Source organism: Perognathus longimembris, chromosome 26 (assembly GCF_023159225.1).
Source record: "Perognathus longimembris pacificus isolate PPM17 chromosome 26, ASM2315922v1, whole genome shotgun sequence".
Lineage (NCBI taxonomy): Eukaryota > Metazoa > Chordata > Mammalia > Rodentia > Heteromyidae > Perognathus > Perognathus longimembris.
Window position 1 is genome coordinate 11,153,252 of NC_063186.1, and position 15,685 is coordinate 11,168,936.

At 51.8% G+C, this 15,685-nt stretch overlaps 1 protein-coding gene across 1 annotated transcript; it reads right to left on the reverse strand.

Annotated features, from left to right (window-relative positions):
- Nucleotides 1–290: 290 nt before the first annotated feature.
- Gask1a (golgi associated kinase 1A) lies at nucleotides 291–15,004 on the reverse strand. Its single transcript, XM_048334717.1, has 5 exons — nucleotides 14,705–15,004; nucleotides 3,211–4,296; nucleotides 2,313–2,435; nucleotides 1,269–1,372; nucleotides 291–1,001 (listed from the first exon to the last, which is right to left on the reverse strand). The coding sequence occupies exons 1-5, from the start codon at nucleotides 14,732–14,734 to the stop codon at nucleotides 791–793; spliced, it is 1,554 nt and encodes a 517-aa protein (XP_048190674.1). The 5' UTR covers nucleotides 14,735–15,004; the 3' UTR covers nucleotides 291–790.
- Nucleotides 15,005–15,685: the final 681 nt, after the last annotated feature.

The window sequence follows — 15,685 nt, forward strand, 5'->3', positions numbered from 1 at the left end:
ACGCTTGACCATTTCAATCATGTCTCCAGTCCACTTGCTTTTAGCTTGGTTTTCAGGCAGGTTCTTGTCATTATGGTGGGACAGACACCACTGTACCTGGCTTGTTTTTTGAGATGTGGTTTCCTTCATTTTTCCCCAGGCTGTGATTTGTTTTGTTTTGTGGTGGTTTTTTTTTTTTTTTTTTTGCCAGTCCTAGGGCTTGAACTCGGGCCCTGAGCATTGTCCCTGGCTTCTTTTTGCTCAAGGCTAGCACTCTACCACTAGGCCACATTCCCAGCCCCCCCTCCCCAAGCTGTGATTTTTGCCCAACTGTGATCATCCTATCTCTGTCTCCCAAGTAGCCGGGATTACAGGGGAGCACTCCCATGCCTGGCTCTACACTGAAGGTTCAAAGCTTATCAAGACAAATGCTTTAAGTGTTGAATTTCTTAGGCCCAAGTCAGCTTCCGGGGAGAGAAGATCTGAGCCATAGTATATACACACACATACACATACACATACACACACACATACACACGTGTCCATACAACATACCACTTAATGGAACAGTTCATAGAACCTTCATGAACATAGTTCTTGGTGCAATGGAGTAAATCGCCAGAGCCAACCAAGAAGGCAGAAGGAAGCATGGGGAGCTCACCCTCCCCCCCACTACCCGCCCCTTCACCTCATGCGTATGAAGCATCCCGTGGCAGCCTCTGGCTCCTGGCGGGTCCTGTCTGGCCTCACGCGTTGTGGGAGGAGCTTGTCGGGCCCTCAGCACATTGGGCCGCACTGACCCATGGTGACCTCACGGCTCCTCGTCCCTGAAGAGTGAGAGCTTGCGCTCCCGGATGTAGGCCAATAGGACCTGGCCCCGCCGGTCCAGGGTCCCCAGGACCCCCTTCAGCCCCTGGGCCCCACCTTGGCTCTCCCAGAACACAGGGTCCATCCGCAATGACTTGAGCAGCAGAGTCTGTAGACAGCCTGATTCCAGAACCTTCACCGCAGAGGCAGGAAACCTGGAGCAAAGTCCCCAAAGAAAGGAACAAATTGAACAAAAAGCACAAGTAAAACCGGGCGCTGGCAGCTCACAGCCTGTCATCCTAGCTCCTCAGGAGGCTGAGATCTGGAGGATCGTGGTTCAAAGCCAGCCCAGGCAAGAAAGACTGAACTCCAATGAACCACCAGAAAAAGAGCTCAGGGACAACACCCAAGCCCTGAGTTCGAGTCCCATGACTGACAGACAAAAGCAAAAGGCACGTGTCCTCCGTGTGTTGGGTCCTTACCCATCGATGCCCTCCAGCAGCCGGAAGTTCAGCTTGTCGTCTGGCTGTTGGAGACGGCCGGCGTTGTCAATGTAGACCAGATGGGATGGCTCGCTACTCCGGACCTGGGAGGGAGACAGAATGGGGGGCTGCTCAGTGCCCCATGGGCCAGGCCCCTGTGGGATCTGCTCAGTCGTGTTATCTCAAGCGAGTCTTGCCAGCAACCATAGGAGGAATTCATAAGCCTTGTTTTCCAGGACAGAAGATGATTATTAGGATTGTGTGCATGGGCACGCCTGTGCGCATGCGTCCTGAGGCTGGAACGCAGGGCTCGGGTGTCTGCTGAGCCTTTTATTTTTTTTTGCTCTACCACTTGAACCACAAGCACCACTTCTGGCTTTTGGAGGATTCACTGGAGATAAAGAGTCTCCTGCGCTTTCCTGCTCCAGCTGGCTTTGAACTGCGATCCTCAGATCTCAGCCTCCTGAGTAGCTAGGATGACAGGCGGGAGCCATCATGCATAGAGAGATACCGGAAAGGGAATCAATTCATTCAGCTAAGTAAGTAGATTCAGACCAAGATGAACCCCTAAACCTAAGACACAGCAACGCCCACTGGGATGGTAAGGCTGGCTGCGTGAGGGGCTGACTCCTGGCTGAAGGGAGAGGGAGCCCTGGTGGGAAGTGGCAAGTGTGAAAGGCCCGCTGGTCCCGGCTATGGGTGTGACACGTGCACACGCATGCTTGGATATCAAGAGCCCCCCGTGGCCCTGTGCCAGTGGCTCACACCTGTCCTCCTGGCCACTCAGGAGGCTGAGATCTGAGGATCTCCATTCAAGGCCAACCCAGGCAGAGTCCATGAGACTCTTACTTCCAATGAACCACCAGAAAACCGGAAGTGGTGCCATGGCTCAAGTGGTAGAGTGCTAGCCTTGAGCAAAGTTCAGGGACAGAGTCCAGGCCCTGAGTTCAAGCCCCAGGACTGGCAGAAATGAAAATACAAACGTGCATTTTGCTGGAGGCAGGAAGACCCAGGCTGGGGCTAAGGAGCGGCAGGTAGACTTACCAGGATGTGCACCAGCTGTAGTTCTGCAGGGTTCCGACATTTTTCTCGGAGTCTCTCTTCTACACAGGGCTCTGAAGGCTCAGGTTCGAAGCCACAGCAGTAGCGATCCAGGCGGTCATGAACCTGGGGAGACAGGCAGCCTGTGAGTTTGGGGGGGGGAATGGACACAGAGGCCACCTGCTCCACAGTGCCCTCTGCCACCATGGACTTGGGCCCTGTCCCTGAGCTTCTTTTGCTCAAGGCTGGCACAGCGCCACTTTCAGCTTTTTCTGTGTATGTGGTGCCTGAGGAATCGAACCCAGGGCGTCATGCATGCTAGAAAAGCAACTCTACCACTAAGCCACCTTCCCAGCCCCTGGCTTTAGCTTTGGCTTTGACTTTTGCTTTTACCAGCCACAATGCTTTAGTCTTTAGGAAGATGCTGAACACCTTCTGTTCATGTCTGTGGGCACCTGCAGGGGCGCTCTGTTTGGTCTGTGTTTTCTGGGGTGTGGGGGGGGCAGCAGGAGATGGAATGACACAGGAAATGGAAAATCCTGCCCTCAGTCAAGTTAGGGAACAGCCACTCTACCCCAGACTACGGGAGATGGGGGGCACTTTGACCCTGACCCGCCTGTCACTTCTGAATCCAGCAGTGGGTGGAGAAAAAGTTAGAAGTGGTGCTGTGGCTCAAGTGGTAGAGTGCTAGCCTTGAGCAAAAAGAAGCCAGGGACAGTGCTCAGGCCATGAGTTCAGGGCCCAGGACTGGCAAAAAAAAGGGGGGGGGGGATGGAAGGGTGGCTCTGGTTGGCACAGCAAGTGTGAGATCCTGAGTTCAAATTCCAGTACAGGGAGAGTGAGCATGTGGGGGGGGGGTGTGTAGGCCTCCCCTGGAACGCCCCCTGTGGATCTCACTTACCTGCAGCAGGAAGTCGAAGAGGGCCAGGCGGGCCCATTCCGTGCGGTGAATACCCAGGCCTGGGGCCTGGCCTGACCCGTTCCAGCTGGGGGCCAGCAGGGCCTGGTACTGCAGCCAGCCCAGTGTCAGGGAGTTCTGGTCCTCATCCGGGTCACCCAGGTGCTGGACATCAGATGCCCACCAGATGACGGGCCTGGCCGCCCCATCGGTGTAGCGGTAAGGCAGGAGGGGACTGTGGAAACGCCGGGCCACGGCAGGCAGGCTCCGCCGTAGGCCCAGGACACGGTCCACGTGGAAGGCCAGGACCTCCAGCAGATCCCCGGGCCTTTTGATCAGGCCGCAGAGCCCCGAGGCACACAATTGGCTGAGCGTGGGGGGAGGCGCGTCCTGATAGGCTCCTGGCGGGGAGAAGCCCACCTGGAGCACCTGCCCGTGGGCGGGGACTCTGGCTTTGCCCACCAGCTCCCCTTGGGACAGCAGCTGGAGGGTCTCGGCGTCCTGCGGGCTGAGCCACGGGGGGAGCTCCCTGTGAGGTGCTGGGCTGGTCCACATCCCAGGAATCTCAGCCTCACACCACACAGATCCCCGAAGGTCCCCCAAAGAACCAGGCCACCGCTGTGTGCCCACAACCGGTCCAACCTGGGAGGCTGCAAGGGGAGTGACCAGGCCACCCATGCCCAGTGCCTGGAGGGGACCACTGTAGTCAGGGTGGCCCAGAGCTCTGAGTCCTGGGACTCTTTGGCCCTCATTCTCCTTGAGGAGCCCAAAATGGCGGACACGGTGTCTCAGATCTCTTGGGAAAGCTATGTCTCTCCTCACTCTGCTCATGTCCACTCTCCCTGGCTTCTTGGAACAAACCAGGATGGAATTTCTGGGCAAAGTCCGGTGTCCCCAGAACCTCCTGCTGGAGCTCAGAGCCCGCGGAATGAGGGGGCCAGGAGCGCCTGATTCCTCGTGGGGCTTCCCGGAGTCACTATCAGGGCCAGTGGGGAAGTGGGTGACTGCCACTGCACACAGAGTCGTCAGGAAGCAGATGGCCACCACGCTCCGCCTTTTGCCATGAAGTTTTCTCCAGAGCCATGGCGCCTGGGAAACAAGATGGAGGGGGAAGAGGACAAACTACTTGAGACCCAGGAAAGACCCACAACAACACACAGAGCAACCGAGATGGCAAACACCAAGGGCCTCCTTGCTCTTGCTGGCTGGCGCTCTACCACTTGAGCCACAGCTCCCCTTCTAGCTTTTTGCTGGTTTACCAGAGATAATATCTCTCCATTTTGTCTGCCCAGGCTGGCTTCGAACCGCGATCCTCACATCTCAGCGAGGAGGATAACAACCGTGAGCCACTGGTGCTCAGCGTGCATGGGTGTGTCACACAATTGCACGGGTACTGTTGGTGTAGCTGCTATAACGAATTGTCACAGGATGATGGCTTAACACAATACAAGTAGAGGCTCTCATGGTGTCGGAAACCAGGAGTTCCAGGCCGGCTAGCTGGTCCTGGGTTGGGATTAAGGTCTTATACTTGGGAGGCAGAGATGAGAAGATCACAGTTCAAAGTCAGCTTGAGGGGTGGTAAAGAAGTTTGCAAGACCCCATGGCAACCAGTGGCTGGGTGTGGTTGTTGTGTGCATCTGTCATCCTGAGAAACACAAGAGAAATACAGTGGCACGCTCCTGTCATCCCCAACGACAAAGGGAAACACAAATAGGAGGATGGCAGCCCAAGCCGGCCTGGGCATAATATGAGATCCTACCTTGAAAATAGCCAGTGCCAAAAAGGGCCTTGAGCTGGGTGCCAGTGGTGGTGGAGATCTGAGGATTGCAGTTCGAAGCCAGCTGGGGCAGTAAAGTCCATGAGATGCTTATCTCCAATGAACCCCCCAAATCCAGAAGTGGGGCTGTGGCTCAAGTGATGAGTGCTAGCCTTGAGCAAAATGGCTCAAGGACTGGCACCCAGGTTCTGAGTTCAAACCCTATTCGAAGTAGCAAAAAGAAAATAAAAACGAATCGAAAAATCTTACCCTAGAACTGGCAGAAATAAAATAAAAATGAATTGAAAAATCTACCATTTTACAGCTGGGGAAACAGGCCCAGAAGGCTAAATAAAATTAACCCAGAACCAAAGAGCTGGCAGGAACGCCAACATTTAAATTAACACCGGAAGGGAAAATAGTTATGAATATATTTGTTTGGGCTCCTTTGTCCTTCAAATGGAAACAAATGTGTTTTCAAGTTGAATTCATAATCTTCATTCTCCCAAGTACTGGATACCATTGGGAGAAATAAATCATCTTTTAAAGATGTTTCTAGAAGATGGGTTGTTTTGGTCTGGCTCTCTTGGTGTAACATGACCTCAGAAAACCTGGGGAAAGCTGGCACTTGTACTGCAAAACAGGTTCAGCCATAAGCAGATGTCCCTGGCCGGCCACCCAAGTGACGCTTTGGAAAAAGAAAAACAGCTTTGATCAAATTGGAAAAAGAAAAGAAAATTCTCCGACAAGAAATAGCCCAATAACTAAAGGGTTTGGAGAAAGAAAAAAAAAAGACAATGATTTACAATACACTAGAAACATCTCTGGCAGGAACCGAGTTGATCTGTTGCTTCACAGTGAAAATTCTCACCATACGTCTGGTGCCAGTGGCTCACGCCTGTCATTCTAGCTACTCAGGAGGCTGAGATATGGGGATTGTGGTTCAAAGCCAGCCTGGGCAGGAAAGTCCATGACACTCTTATCTCCAATGAACCACAAGAAAACTGGAAGTGGTGCTGTGGCTCAAAGTGCTAGAGCACTAGCCTTGAACAAAAGGAGCCCAGGGACAGCACCTAGGCCTGAGTCCAAGCCCCAGGACTCACACACACACACACACACACACACACACACACACACACACAAAAAGAACATGAGGCCCCAAGATCAAGTCTTAGTACCAGCAGGCATGCACGCACACACGCATACTTCACACCATTCAAATGTACATGCTGTCTCTGCCCTTCTTGGATAAAGGCAGCAAGGAAAGAAAAATTGTTGTGGGTCTCTAAGCTGGTCTATTTCTTCATCCTTCTCCAAACCCCACTTTTTACTCTCATCAGGGTCCCCCTTAGCTCCTCAGAGAAAATCCCCTCCTGCTCACAGCTTCTCCTCTCTATACTGTGCCAGGACTTCCGGCGAAGGCTCCACCCACCCACCCACCTGCACCCAAGACATAGGCTCCAGCTGCCATGGGCCATTAGGATTGGGGGGGGGTGTTATTGGTTAGACACCATTTTGCCAGCCAAACCCACACAACCACACGGATCTTTGGTGCGCGCTCTCTCTCTCTCTCTCTCCTCCCTCCCTCCCAGGGTCCTTGGGTCCTCTTGGTCAGGTAACATGTCCTCTGAGACAAAGGCCTCCTCAGCTCCCTACAAGAATGGGGTTCAGAGGTTCAGGTACTCAGGAGGCTGAGATTTGAGGATCACAGTTTGAGGCCAGTTGAGGCAGGAAAGTCCATGAGACTCTTATCTCCAATACACTACTCAGAAAAAGTCAGAAGTGGCTCTGTGGCTCAAGAGCTAGAGCGCTAGTGCTGAACACAAAGAGGCTCAGGGACAGTGCCCAGGCCCTGAGTTCAAGCCCCAGGACCAGCAAAAATTAAAATAAAATAAAGAACAGGGCTCAGGCTGTGACTGTATCTCAGGGATAAAGCACTTAAGCCATTTCCCCCACCCCCAACAAATGGGGGTCCAGGAAGCCTCTATTAATTGGAACCTCAAAGCTTTATTTTGGTGTTGGTTCTGGGGCTTGAACTCAGGACCTGGGAGTGCTGTCCCTGAGCTTCTTTTGTTCAAGGCTAACACTCTTGCCACTTGAACCACAGCTCCACTTCTGGCTTTTGGTGTTGATTGGAGATAAGAGTCATATAGACTTTCCTGCCCAAGCTGGCTTTGAACCTCAGTCCTCAGATCTCAGCCTCCTGAGTAGCAAGGATGACAAGTGTGAGCCACTAGTGCCCAGCATTGCACTGGTTACTTGTCTATTTATTGTGGTACGCACAATCAAACCCGGGCCCTGTGCATGCTAGATTAATACACTACCACTGAGCTGCGTGGTTGGCTCTGTATACTGGTGATTCTTTTTCCAGTCCTGGGCCTTGAACTCAGGGCCTGAGTGCTGTCCCTGGCTTCTTTTTGCTCAAGGCTAGCACTCTGCCACCTGAGCCACAGCACCACTTATGGCCTTTTCTATATATGTGGTGCTGATGAATCGAATCCAGGGCTTCATGTATACGAGGTGTGCACTCTTGCCACTAGGCCATATTCCCAGCCCTACTGGTGATTTTTTTGATATAGGATCTGGCTTTCTTCCCTGGGCATGCATTTGGACCCCAATCTGACATGATAGGCACATACTACCACGTCGAGTTTTTTTCCACAGAGATGAAGTCTTGAAGATTTCTCTGACTGAACTGACTTGGAGCTGTGATCCTCCGCATTTCAGCCCCCAAGGTAAGACAAGATTACAGACCTAAGGCACCAGCACCAGGCTCTTAGTTTTGGGAATGAGAAGAAGGGGTAAGAGGGAAGCCATGTGATGGGGAAGGGTCTTATTTAATGAAAGCAATGGCTCACACAGAGCTCTAGCCTTGAGCACCAAAGCTCAGGGACAGCGCCCAGGTCCTGAGTTCAAGCCCCAAGACTGACACCAAAAGGGTTGGAAAAGTTCACTTCGGCTCTGATACTGGGGTCATCACTAAAGTTGCCACCACCCCTTGGTACTGTCCCCTGACCTTTTTGCCCTCTGCTAGCGGCCTTCCCTCCACTCCTCACTGACTCATCAAAACTTAGCTCTGACTGACACTGGCAGGCAGATTGGAATTTAGAGTCTCTGTGCCATTTTTTTTTCAAGTTTAGTTAAATAACTGTCCTAACAAAACTAGGGCTGGGGCGAAAAGGAATCCATGAGCTGATTGTAAGGGACTGGATTAAAACCACATGTTGTAGGAGTCCCTCTGCAGACAGGACCTGGTCAGCCTCTCTGGTCTTGACTCCTCCAGGACCAGATTCCAGGCAGGGAAAACGACAGGGATGCAGGCTTGGGGTGGGCTAAAGGAGGGAGCCCAACACCCCTCAGCCCTCTCCCCCAAAAGACCCGGTAGCTGCCAGGGCCTCCGCCATAGGCAGAAACCCATTCTGTCTGTTGCCACACCCAGCCGGCTAGCCAAGCTCCCTGTCATTCCATTGGAGGGCTGAGACTGCAACTCTTGGGCAGCCCGGCACTGAACGCTGAGATCTGCGATGGAGGCAAGAAGCCAGCCAGGACAGAGAAGTCCATAAGCCTCTCATCTCCAATTAACCAACAAAAGACCCGAAATGGAGGTGGCTCAAGTGGTAGCGCACCAACCTAGAGTGAATCAACTGAGGGACAGCACCCAGGCCCTGAATTCAAGCTTCAGGACCTACACAAAAAGAACAATAGATAAACCTTTTGTTCATATAATTTCTGGCCCAGGGAATTTGAAGGAAAAAATACACACACACACACACACACACACACACACACACACACACACACACACACAGAAATAACATGTAGTCAGCATTCACCGTGAACCTGGGCCTGTTTGAAAACGTGTGTGGGTGTGCACGTGCACACACGCGTGCATGCGCATGTGGGTAATAGGAACTTAGGACCTCATGCTCTCAGATTTTTTTTTTTGTTGTTTCTGGGGCTTGAACTCAGGGCCTGGGTGCTGTCCCTGAGCATCTCTGTGCTCAAGGCTGGCGTGCTACCACTTGAGCCACAGTGCCACTTCCTGTTTTTGAGTGGCTCATTGGCGATAAGAGCCTCTATAGGGAACTTGCCTGCCCAGGCTGGCTTCAAACCTCGATCCTCAGATCTCAGCCTCCTTAACAGCTAGGATGACAGGCGGGAGCCACCACCAGTACAATGCAGAGCTGTGATTTTTCTAGGAATGCCTAGAGATTCCAAGGCAGAATCCTGGGACCCTGATAAGAAGAGACGCCCCACTGGTGGGTATTAACTCTGGTCTGCCCTGAGATAGGGGTGTCTGAGCTAGTCAGGCTCAGGGCTTGCCAGGCCCCCAGGAGCCACCTTCTCCCCTTCCCCAGTTCAAGCAACATACTGCTTTAATTCTTAACAACCCCAACGTGAGAGGGCTGGGAATGTGGCTTAGTGGTAGAGCACTGGCTTGGCATGCATGAAGCCCTGGGTTCGATTCCTCAGCACCACACATACAGAAAAAGCTGGAAGTGGTGCTGTGGCACAAGGCTAGCGCTAGCTTGGGGACAGTGCCCAGGCCCTAAGTTCAAGTCCCAAGACTGGGAAAAAAAAAAAATCCCAGTGTGAGAACACCACAAACCACAGGGAATTTTAGAGATCCTGTCATTTGTTAGAAATTTTCTCTGGCTGCCTTTGAGCTAACAGCTAGACATTTTTCTTCAGGCAGGGGTGTGGGTTTGGGGTGGGGAGGGAATAGGGAGGGAGCTGTTGCTGAAAAAAGAAATATATATATATATATATATATGGCTGTTTGTTCTATGAGTGTGATAGTAAATTTTTAACTCTTAGAAAAATTCAGAAGAAATTAACCTAGTTGAGTAAAAATCTTTTTCCACGTTACTTAATCCTCAAAACATTAAAACATTATAATGTTTAAAAAAAAAAAAAGGCTGTTACTCTCTCTGCCCCACAGAGAAGAGGGAGAAGGCTGACCTCATCAGGAAAACCTGAGCCAGCAACTGTGGCTCACACCTGTAACACTAGCTACTCAGGAGGCTGAGCTCTGAGGACTGTGGTTCAAAGCCAGCCCAGGGGCTGGAGATATGGCCTAGTGGCAAGAGCGCTTGCCTTGTATATATGAGGCCCTAGGTTCGATTCCCCAGCACCACATATACCAAAAATGGCCAGAAGTGGCATTGTGGCTCAAGTGGCAGAGTGCTAGCCTTGAGCAAAAAGAAGCCAGGGACAGTGCTCAGGCCCTGAGTTCAAGGCCCAGGACTGGACAAAAAAAATAAATAAATAAAAGCCAGCCCAGACAGGAAAGTGCATGAGATTACAATGAACTAATAGAAGGCCAGAAGTAGAGGTGTGGCTCAAGAGACACAGCACCAGCCTTGAGTGTAAAAGCTAAAGGATCATGCCCAGACCCAGAGTTCAAGTCCCATGATTGACATCAAAAAGAAAAAAATAAGGCTTGAAACCTGTCTGTCCTGTCAGCAGGTAGTATAGACTTCTACAGCCTTACACCTGGAAGAAGTTTCTAGTCCAGATCCACAGGCCAAAGCTGGCCTGCAGGTGTGTTTTGTTTGGCCTGAAGCATTTAAATCCATTTGAGCTATTGTTTAAAAATCCAAGATAGGGTTGGGACTGTGGCTTAGCAGCAGAGTGCTTGACTAGCATGCAGGAAGCCCTGGGTTCGATTCCTCAGCACCACATACACAGAAAAAGCCAGAAATGGCACTGTGGCTCAAATGGTAGAGAGCTAGCCTTGAGCACAAAGAGCCTCAGGGGCAGAGCCCAGGCCCTGAGTTCAAGCCCCAGGACTGGCAAAAGAAAAAAAAGAATCCAAGATATTTCACATAAAAATTCAGATAGCCAGCTGCCCCTGAAAAAGGGGGAAGTTCTGGGCATACTTTGAGTCCACATTCCCACATGGCTGGAGGAGAGGGAGGGGCCTTTCTCTGTGACTCACTTTCCCTTCTTTACCACAAGCCCCACCACTCCCCATTGTCTTCCAACACCCAGATACCTTTGACTTCACTTTGGCAATTTGGTTTGCTTTTAGAGGAAACAACACACACACACACACACACACACACACACACACACACACGGGCTGTTTTTCACTCTACTGAACCCACTTTATCCCTCTGCATAGGAATCTTGTTGCTTGAGACAACATTCTACATGGCAAATTAATTTCCAAAGATGGATATATAAAATCTACTTTATTTTGATCTGGGAATATACTGGGGTGGAACGCAGAGATTTCTGGTTATAGGCAAGCAGGCTTTCCGTGAGCCCCTTACCCCTTTTGCCTTTGTTATTTTTTGGAATAGATCTTGCAAGCATCCTAGGTATCAGTCTGAACAGCAATCAGCCTGTTTTCACTTGCTGAGTCACCAGGATGACAAGCTACTCATTGAGAGTGGGTCTCAAATTTATTTCCTCACTGACCCTGGAATGGCAGTGCTCCCAATCTATGCTTCCCTAGTAGCTGGGATTACAGGCATGAGCCACCATGGTTGGCTTCAAGGACACTTACTCTTCACAGAAGATGCCCCCAGAGTAGAGGTGGAAGGAAAAGGGCTACAGCCAAAGGGAGCCTTTTGAGGGCTGAGTGGAAAGAACATCACACCGGGGTGGAAGGGCTCACAGTGAAGCCCCTCCTACTTAGCTGTAGCCCCGCCCACTTAGAAGCTGTAGCCCCCCTCCTACTTAAAACTGAAGCCTCTCCTACTTAGAAGCTGCAGCCCTGCCTACTTAGCTGTAGGCCTGCCTACTTGACACTGTGGCCCCTCCCACTTAAAACTGAAGCCCCTCCTCCTTAGAAGCTGCAGCCCCTCCTACTTAGTGACTTGGCTGTTAGCCTCCCAGAGCTTCTGCATGTTGATCATCAGTGATAATGGTTTGGGTATTTCAAGGATTAAGCACTCAATGAAGTGATGAGTAATAAACTAGAACAAGCCAAGCTCCAGTGGCTCACGCCTGTCATCCTAGGTTCTCAGGAGGCTGAGATCTGAGGATCAGGGTTCAGAGCCAGCCCGGGCAGAAAAGTCCATGAGATTCTTAGCCCCAGTGAACTACCAAAAGCCCGAAGTGGAGCTGTGGCTCAAGTAGTAGAACACCAGCCTTAAGCCCCCCAGAAAGACTCAGGGACAATGTACAAGCCTTGAGTTCAAATCCCAGTACTGGCACCAAAAAAAGGCAGGGGAGGGGGAGAATACAATGAGATCTCAGGAGCAGTAGAGGTGGCAGGGGTGGGAATGCAGGGGCATGCTGGAAGAGCGATTTGGCCCAAGGCAATGTCTACAGTCCCTGAGTAAGAGCCTCTAGATCCCTGAAAAGCACACACTGAGCCTCTGTGGGGACAGAGAACAGAACCACTCTGTCCTGGAGGAAGAGACCTCTGTCTGTCTACCAGCTCCCTGTCCAGCGCAGGGATGGACATGGGGATGGCCCATTCGCTGGCCAATCTCAACCTCAAATTGCCTGTAGCTGCTCTGTGTGTGTCAAGGAACTGGGTAGCACAGCTGGACCCAAGTCCCCACCAGAAGCCTGGGCAACGCTACAGCTGTGACTCAGGCCCTTCTGCCCAACACCCTGGGGTTCTAAGAAGACTGTGGGATGGGTGGTTGCCCTGGTGTTACTAGGGGCATAGGGCTCATTCTGGGTGTAGGAAGGAAGAAGAAGGCCATGCCATCAGCCCCTCCCCAGCTGGGCCAGCAGAAAAACAGACCATGAACAACTGAGAATTCCTGCCCCCCACCAGAGCAGGACCCCCCTTCTAAGCCACAGGGGGGTGCGCTGGCCTGGTACCCACACAGTACCCATAGGTGAAAGGTCCTTCCCAGATCCATTCTCCGTATTGACCTATTTTTGTGCCAGTCCTGAGACTTGAACTCGGTGCTGTCCCTTAGCTTTTCCACTCAAGACTGATGCTCTACCACTTGAGCCACAGCTCTGCTTCTGGCTTTTTAGTGGTTCATTGGAGATAAGAGTCTCATGGACTTTCCTGCCCAGGCTGGCCTCGAACCTTGATCCTCAGATCTCAGCCTCCTGGTGAGCTAGGATGACAGGAGTGAGCCACAGCACCCGGCCCATATCCAGTCTTACATGGGTCTCTTTCTCTTCATTACTATTTGGTTATCTCTGAATCAGACTCTCCCCACCCCCTGTTCCTTCCTTTCTTCTAGTCCATCCAGCTAGCCCTTCTGCTCTCTTTTGACCAGTTCTTGGCTACTATAGCATTTCTGGAAAATTTACTACCCAACTTGGCTCCTAAACACAGAACCACAAACCTACTCTCCCAGCCAAGCTGAGAGAACTGGAATTCTCCAAGTCATTCTGGAAGAGGTTGTGTGCTCCCTGCAAGCAAACACCCTCCAAAGACAAACAAAACCTGCCCACAGGTACACAGCATGGGATTCAACCCCTTCTTGCGGCCGCTTTGGTGGAAATCCAAGCCAGGAGTGGGCAAAATGCTGGGTCAGGACAGATGTGCCAGCCCTGTATGCCCATCAATGATGGACAGCTGGACTGGAGGCCAGGAAGGAGGGAATCCAGTGGTGGCAGTGGCTGGCATTAGGTACCATATGCAAAGTAGTGCAGGTGACATTCCTACTACCTCTGTGATTATAAAGGTAATGTACACAAAACCAATTCAGAGGATTTAAGGAAGAACACTCACAATTGTCTGTTTTGTAGAGTTAAGATGACTGCTGTAATTTTTAAAGCAGTAATTTTTGGCAGGATGCCAGTGGCTCATGGCTATCATCCTAGCTACTTAGGAAGCTGAGACCTGATGATTGAGGTTTAAAGTTAGCTCACGCAGGAAAGCCTGTGAGACTCTTATCTGCAATAAACTACTCAGAAAAAGCCAGAAGCCTTGAAGCATGACCAATACAGAAATGTAGCCAGGTACTGGTGGCTCATGCCTGTAATCCTAGCTATTCAGGAGGATGAGATCAGAGGATAGCAGTTCAAAGCCAGCCCTGGCAGAAAAGTCCCTGCAAGATTCTTATCTCCAATTCACCACTCAAGAACTGGAAGTGGCACTGTGGCTCAAGTTAGTAGAGCACTAGCCTTGAGCAAAAGAGCTGAAGGACAGCATGCAGGCCCTGAATTCAACCCCAAGAGAAAGAAAGAGAGAGAAAGAGAGAGAGAGAGAGAGAGAGAGAGAGAGAGACCCAGAGCCAATGGCTCACATCTGTCATCCTAGCTACTTAGGAGGCTGAGATCTAAGGATCGTAGTTCAAAGGCAGCCCAGGCAGGAAAAGCTCATGAAACTCTTATCTCCAATGAACCACCAAAAAGCCAGAAGTGGCGCTGTGATTCAAGTGGTAGAGCATCAGTCTTGAGTGAAAAAGTTAAGGAACAGTGCCTAGCGTTCAAGCTCACCTGGGTGTGTGCACACATGCATGCCACACACACACATACACACACACACACATTAATACTGTCTTCACAGAATTTTCCCCTTCTCCCTGCCCTGTGCAGGGGATGGAGTTTGAAGTACAATTCAGCCACAAAGTGGGTATGGTTAATCAAAATCCTACCCCTAAAGGCGTAGGCAAAGCTGATTACCCAGAGGCCCTTTGGTGAAATGGGGGAGGGGAGAGGAGGAGTGGAGGGACAGTTGGGATCCCAGGACCAGCTGTGTGTACCCAGAGCCAGCATGCCCCGTGGGAAGCCACCTGAGCAGGTGCCCACCCCACACCAGGCCCACCCACTCACGCGCATGTGCGTGTGACTACCTCCTGTAATCCCTACCATGTCTCCACAGGGATGCCGCCAGCTCATCCAGCTTGCAGGTTCATTCCAAGGTGGGGTCCCCCAAGTCGCCTCCAGTGCTCTAGCTTCCCCAGGATCCGTGGGCTATGTCCTTGGCTGAAGTTTGTGCGGGGCGGGGAGGAGGGTTTGGTGGGTGTCTCGGTGCCACAGCTCCCAGTGCCGTAGGTGCACGGAACACCCTGCAGGTGGAGAGATCCCCGCACACGATCTGAAGTCCCGGTTGGTGAGATCTGGAAGGATCTGGGTGAGTCTCTAGCAGCCACAAAGTCAGTCTGATCAGCTGCACTTTTTTTTTTTTTTGCAAAGTTTGCAAAGTCCCAGCCACGGAGTGTCCCAGCCCAGCCTCCCCCCAATTCCTCCCATAGCACAGGAGGGGGAGCTCCTTTCACAATAAAAGCCCTGCTCGGGGCTGGGTGAGCAGCAGTCTTCAGGAGCAGGGGGCCCAGGTGCTGGGAAGGGAATGGCCCGCCCTGGGGGGGACATCACCAAGGCTAGACAGCCAGGGGCGTCTGGCAAAGGGCTCCCCAAGCTGGCCTCTAATGTATGCAGATGCATGCTATGAGCTGCCTGTGGCAACCCCCATGGGGCCTGGCTGAGGGTCTCCCCCCACCAACTGCCAACCTCTGCAGCAAAGCCACAGAAAGACAAGGCTCTTTCACTGGCACCTTTTTTCCTGCCTGGCTTGGGCTCAGTTCCCAAAGGCGGTTTTGGAAGGCAAAGCCAATGACCACGTAACAATGAACACAGAGTTTTCTCAGGATGAGATCAATGTTGTTCATTAGTTCCTGGTGTCAGGTGGCTGATAGGGAGCTCTTGCCCTTGGCCTGTGTCGCCCTGTTGACGCTGTCAGGGCAGGAGCTGAGGGGCTCCATGTTTCTGGCTCAGGAAGGACTGGGCTTGGAGCCTAGTCTGGAATCTGGCTGGCCTCACTTTGAACAGCTGGTGGCTTTCAACCAGGTC